This window comes from Staurois parvus, unplaced genomic scaffold (assembly GCF_062004578.1).
Source record: "Staurois parvus isolate SC_StPar_1 unplaced genomic scaffold, SC_StPar_1.0 ptg000207l, whole genome shotgun sequence".
In the NCBI taxonomy this organism is placed as follows: Eukaryota; Metazoa; Chordata; class Amphibia; order Anura; family Ranidae; genus Staurois; species Staurois parvus.
Window position 1 is genome coordinate 6,260,820 of NW_028318003.1, and position 6,000 is coordinate 6,266,819.

Genomic DNA, 6,000 nt, shown 5'->3' on the forward strand with positions numbered 1-6,000 from the left:
TATGCAGTCCTTTAACTGATGGCCCTAAAATGTTCGTGTCCATTCCTCCAACACTGATCAACAGGGCAGTTTACAGAAAAATAGAAGCTTCTATTTTTTCTGGGCTCAAACCATCTCACCTGTAAAAGGATGAGAACAGGTGACAGCACATGTACTGAGATTCATGACCAACATAAATGATATTTAGGGTCTTTGGGTAAATTGCTTTGAAGGAAAGAGTTGTCATTGTAATAAAATTATCATAGGAATTGTGCCGCTTGTTTAGATAAAAGTATCATTTAGTGGACTTTCAACATGGCACAAAAAATTATGTTTTTGTTTCTTGGATTTTTTTATAATCTGTTACATTTTCCAGCAAGTTTACATCCTGTAATTTTTCTTTTTTTTTTTTTAAGGAAAAATATATTGATTTAAGAAACTAAATTGTCTCATGGACAAGGGACTCCGGAATGTGTCCATGCCTTTATATAACTGTGGATGTTGAAGATATCACCAGAGGCCTGCCCTACATTGGGAAGCATCAGAATCATAAACCCACGTGGCACAAAGATATGAATTTTTGATGGATATCTACTGTATGCTTCAACTGGGTATCATTACCCCTTCAGATTTATGACTCCGTATCAGTCTGCATAGCCTTAATTATTGGACCATAAACCTTAAGAGAAGTGTACTTAAATTTAAAAAAAATTCACAAAAGCATAGCCCATGCAGTATTTTCAGTAGCATGTGGTATTTGCTTTGAGTTATAATATGAACATTATTTGATATATTTATAAGTTATTTTGACTGTGAAAATGAACATTATTTCCCACGTTATCACACCTTAAAATGACAGAAAAAGATTTGAATGTTTTGAGGGATAAAATAATGATATATCCTAAAATAATTACATAAAAATAAAATATACTATTAAATATTGTTATTATTGTAATAACATATTTATGTTTGTGAATTGAACATTTTTAGAAGAAAATGTTCAAGAATTAAAAAATAATAAAATCTTAGTGAACAGAGCCTGTTGAAGGGTATTTGGCCAAGACGGAATATATTTCAGATAATGTTTTGGTTGCATGGACAGCTATTGTCTATGTAGTCTACTTATGCACAGTACATCTTTACAGTTTGGGGGTGTGTATGTATGTTAGTACATATTTTATATAAGACCATTTTTTTTAATGTTTTCTTATGTTTAAACATGGCCTTAAGCTGTGTCGTTCAGTAAAATGGCTCTTCATTGCATAGCTTTAGCTGTCTATAGTAACCACAATGTAGCAATCATTCTTCCAATGTAGGTAGGAAATCTTAAGAATGGATAAGAATGGATTACGCTAGGTCCTATAGAAGCATGTACAATTCCGCTTATTTTAACATAATAAATGGGGCTGTTTGTTGGAACAGAAATAGGGCTTATCTGCCAGTAAAACTGCCATTTTTTTGTATTTTTGTATTGTCCCACCTTACCTTGTCAGTCTCAAAATGCTTTGTATCCCACATGATTGCATATGTATGGTAAACGGGGGTTATTTTAACCTCAAACTCAATCTATCTAGCCCTTTCAAGCAAAGTTTAGATGAAGGAGGTTGACATAATTTCTTGATGTACATTTTGGTGGTGTTTGTTTTTAACTGCTGTTACAAAGTTCTGATCCTAAAAATTAAGCACAATGCAGTTTTTACAGCCATTTATTAGGCTCTACATTTTTTAAACAGAACTTAAATAATGTAAGAGCACATAGCTCATTACATGTAGAAAAATAAAAAGGAATCCCATTGTCCAGTAATGTCTTGTTTCATCAGACAGAGACCCACAACAGCAGATATAATCCTTCTCAATCCTGCAGCTAAATACTGCTTTCACATTTCATCCATTTAGATATAATACCATATTAAAGTTATGTAAATACTAAGCTCAATGTACAATGACAATACGGCATAACTTCCAATCAATATCAATCTTGTGTAGTAAAATCAGTGAAATATACTTTTTGGTTGGTGTGGCTTACTGCACTGCATATAGGGGTTATTTACTAAAACTAGAGCGTGCAAAATCTGGTGCAGTTCTGTTTGGAAACCAATCAGCTTCCAGGTTTTATTGCCAAAACTTAATTTCACAAGCTGAAGTTAGGAGCTGATTGGATACCACGCACAGCTGCACCAGATTCTTGGTGCCCCAATTTTAGTAAATCAACCCCGTAGTGTTTGCACTTTGATCATGCGTAGTTAAGGAAAACTCCAGTCTTGTTAAAAAAGATATATCTGTAAACACGAAACAAGTTGTTTTTACATTTAATATAATTAAATAACTTTTTCAATTTTATTTCCAGCTAGTTATATTTTCCTGAAATCAAAAGAATAGAATGTCTACCCCTTGCTTTATTATGGCAATAATAATAATGGCTTGTAAATGGGATTTCCCAAAATGCACCTCTCTGTGGTCTTGTAACTGGCTTACTGCCTTTCCCAGAAGTCTGCACAGGTCAGAGTACAGGCATTGCTGGCAATGTTTTTGTCTTTGAGAGAGACTTGTATAAATGCTGCATGGTTAAAGGAGAGATGACATGTTTCCTATTACAAAACCAAGATCTTAGCAAGATAGGCCCTTGCATTTTCAGCAAGTGCACTGGAACCAAATTATCTACAGAAAAAAGCAGGTAAGGATTTGCAGTAATAGCTACTTTTCTTGTAATGGGTAAATCTGATTTGGGAGGTATTTTATAACACCGGTATTTCACATTAAATGAGCCTTCAAGAACGTTAAAGAAACAGTTGGAAGAAAGAGGGCAAACTGCTGCATATATAAAGTGCATATTTCCACTAAGCCTCTCTCATCCCCAAACATTTCTACTGGCCCTTCACTATGATGGACAGCATCACTGGCCAATAATAATATACAGGAGGCAGAAAGGGGCAAGCAAACCTCAGCACTATTAGTAAGTGGCAAAGCTTTGCCTGTTAGAAATGCCTGAGATTTAGCAGACTGCTGCAATTATGTGCTGATACCTCTAGGTACCTGCACCACATGGCCAAAGCAGGTTGCCCCTTCCTATTCCTCCAATGAAAAAGTCTCTTAAGTGAATTGACTGATAGCATTACTGTATTATAATCTCTTAATTAAACACCTCATATAAGTGATGTGTTCATCAACCGCGGAAACTTTAAACTGTCACCTATGGAGACGCAACAAACAATGGATTATGCCATTGCATAGCAAGACCCAATAACCAAACAGGCACTATCCTCCATATGATTGTATATCGGCACACAGAATGGGGTATGCAGACTGCCATTAAACTTGGGAATCCTCACTGACTGTGGATCTTAGTCTGATGCAACATCAACGGGCGTGTCAAAGTCCCACTGATGATAAGGGGAACTATGGAGAGTGGACCCTGGGTTACAGCACAGAGATATCTGCAGCACAAGTCCATCTTAAAAAAATCTTTTGTGATCATACACTGAAAGGAAGCACTAACAATACTTTCTTGAACCCTTAACCCTTTGTCTTATGCACTGTTTCAGCTGTCTTATCAATGTATATGATACACTGTATTCCAAAGAACTGCATATTTATCAACCTCAGGACAAGAAGGGGCTTGTTTCTTCAGGAAGAGCTCAATGCTTTATACTACAGGGTTTTCTCTTATGAAATGTAATGGTCCCCTTCAGCCACATATGCTGAAAAATCTCTTTATCTTACTATATGTAATAAATATGTACTTCTATATATTTGCATCAGTTTGTGTAAATTTAAGCAATCAAATGTTGCTTTGCCTATTTTTATTTAAGGATGTGAAAATAAATTTAAGATGATCAATTGATGTATGTATGTTCAATTAAATGACCAATATGTTACATGCATTACATATTAAGAGTCCATGACAGTACTGTACAACTTTACAAATTTACCCAGACAGTTTTTGTTTTTTTACGCATCATGGTTAATGTACACTTATACTACTTATATAAAGAAAAAAGATATTTTTGCTCTTAGTGTCTGATGAGGTGCAGCACACTGCGTGTTTGGAATACAAAACTGTAAATACAGGGTGCAGCAACATAACTTCCTTTTTTCAAAACGCAATAAAACCCATTTTATGAATCAGAATTGTTTTTATTGTCTTTAATAATGTAGGTACATATCTAAAGTTCTGTTTTACACAGTTTTGAAAATCATATCAGGTAGGTGACGCCCCCCATTGTCCATACACTGAATAAGTGAATTGAGACCGGTATGTGAACATGTTGGAGGAATTTGTTTTTCCACGACTTGATGAATTGGACTTAGGGGACATTTGGTTCCAACAGGACGGAGCAATGGCTCACACTTCAAGAGCATCAATGGCTGTTTTAAGTGAACACTTCCCGGAGTGCCTCATCTCAATAAGGGGCGATTTGGAGTGGCCAGCCCGCTCCCCCAATTTGGCCCCTTGCGTCTTTTTTTTGTGGGGTTTTTTTAAATCCCGCGTTTATGTAAACCGTCCAAGGACCCTACTAGACCTGAAGGCCAACATCCGCGCAGGAATTGCCAACATACCTGCTGCTATGCTGGTAAGGGTCATGAAAAACGCCAGAAATCGGCTTATTCAGTGTATGGACAATGGGGGGCGTCACCTACCTGATATGATTTTCAAAACTGTGTAAAACAGAACTTTAGATATGTACCTACATTATTAAAGACAATAAAAACAATTCTGATTCATAAAATGGGTTTTATTGCGTTTTGAAAAAAGGAAGTAATGTTGCTGCACCCTGTATTTCACAATAGTTGCGCTACCCCTTTAAAATGTAAAAACAATTACACAAAAAGTGCTTGTGCTGATATACAATAATATGCACAATCAATATAAACCACATATAAATATGCAAATTAATAGTGCAAAACACATTTTTTTTTTATGTGCAAAAATATTGCATGGTCTTTACACTGGAAAAATATTGCATGGCCTTTGCACATCCAAAATTTGTTTTGCGCTATTGATTTGCATGTTTATAGATGATTTATAAGGATTGTGCATATTATTGTGAATATATAAGCACTAGCACTTTTTGTAGAATAATTATTTTTTATACGTTTTAAAGACATAGCGCACCTATCTGTTTTTAAACATTTATACTGCTGACAAAAGTGTCTCAACGTTTTACATTATTCAGTAGCTGTTCCTGTATGTGTGAATGTGGCCCTAAATCTGGCACATTAGAAATATGCAGTAAATGCAGTTATGCCAGCATATTCTGTTTATGTGGATTGGACTCAGCTTTGCACATTTGAACACTGCAGTTTTCCCTTCTTTGCCAAATTACTCCAGCTCTGCCAGGTTACAAGGGGATTGTGAGTAAACAGCCATTTTCTCAAGCCACCAGTTCTCTGTTGGATTATGATCTGGACTCTTTGGATTTGGATCTGAACTAAGCCATTCAAGGACATTAGCACTGTTGTTTTAAAGTCATTCTTGTTCAGTTTTGGCTTTAGACTGGGTTATTGCCTTGCCAAAAGATAAACCTTTTCTTTCATGATTTCTATATATTTCGCTGTTTTTATTCTTCTCATACAACCCTTTCAGGATCAGCTGTAAAGAAGCATCCCCACAGCATGATTCTGCCTTCACCATGCTTCACAATGCAGATGGTGTGTTTTGGATGATATACAGTATTTGGCCTAGGCCAAAGTTTAGTCAGACTGTCCCAAAGCTACATTTTGGTCTGCAGGAATATGTTGACCTTTTGCAGAACTACATAGATGAGATTTCAGTTTCATTAGTGGCAGGTGTTGGTGAAAGAACCAATGGAATTTCACCATGGCAAGAGACCAACATAATTATTGTACTCAGGCCAATACCAACTGGATATCTGTGAAGGACATGTTAAAAATAAACTAAATGCTCTAATTTTATTGCTGCACTGTGCTGTATATGCTATACTCCATGCCCCTCTACTCTGTACACTGTGCTGTATATGCTATACTCCATGCCCCTCTACTCTGTACACTGTGCTGTATATG

General features: G+C 36.0%; 1 protein-coding gene across 4 annotated transcripts in view; it reads left to right on the top strand.

Moving 5' to 3' along the window:
• MCAM (melanoma cell adhesion molecule) overlaps positions 1 to 3,820 on the top strand; it is a 140,013-nt gene extending 136,193 nt beyond the window's left edge. For all 4 annotated transcript variants that reach the window (XM_089678569.1, XM_089678571.1, XM_089678570.1 and 1 more), the window contains one exon: positions 396 to 3,820. In XM_089678569.1, the coding sequence (XP_089534695.1) occupies positions 396 to 422 (27 nt within the window). In that variant the 3' untranslated portion in view covers positions 423 to 3,820. The remainder of the gene's footprint in view (positions 1 to 395) is intronic.
• Positions 3,821 to 6,000: the final 2,180 nt, after the last annotated feature.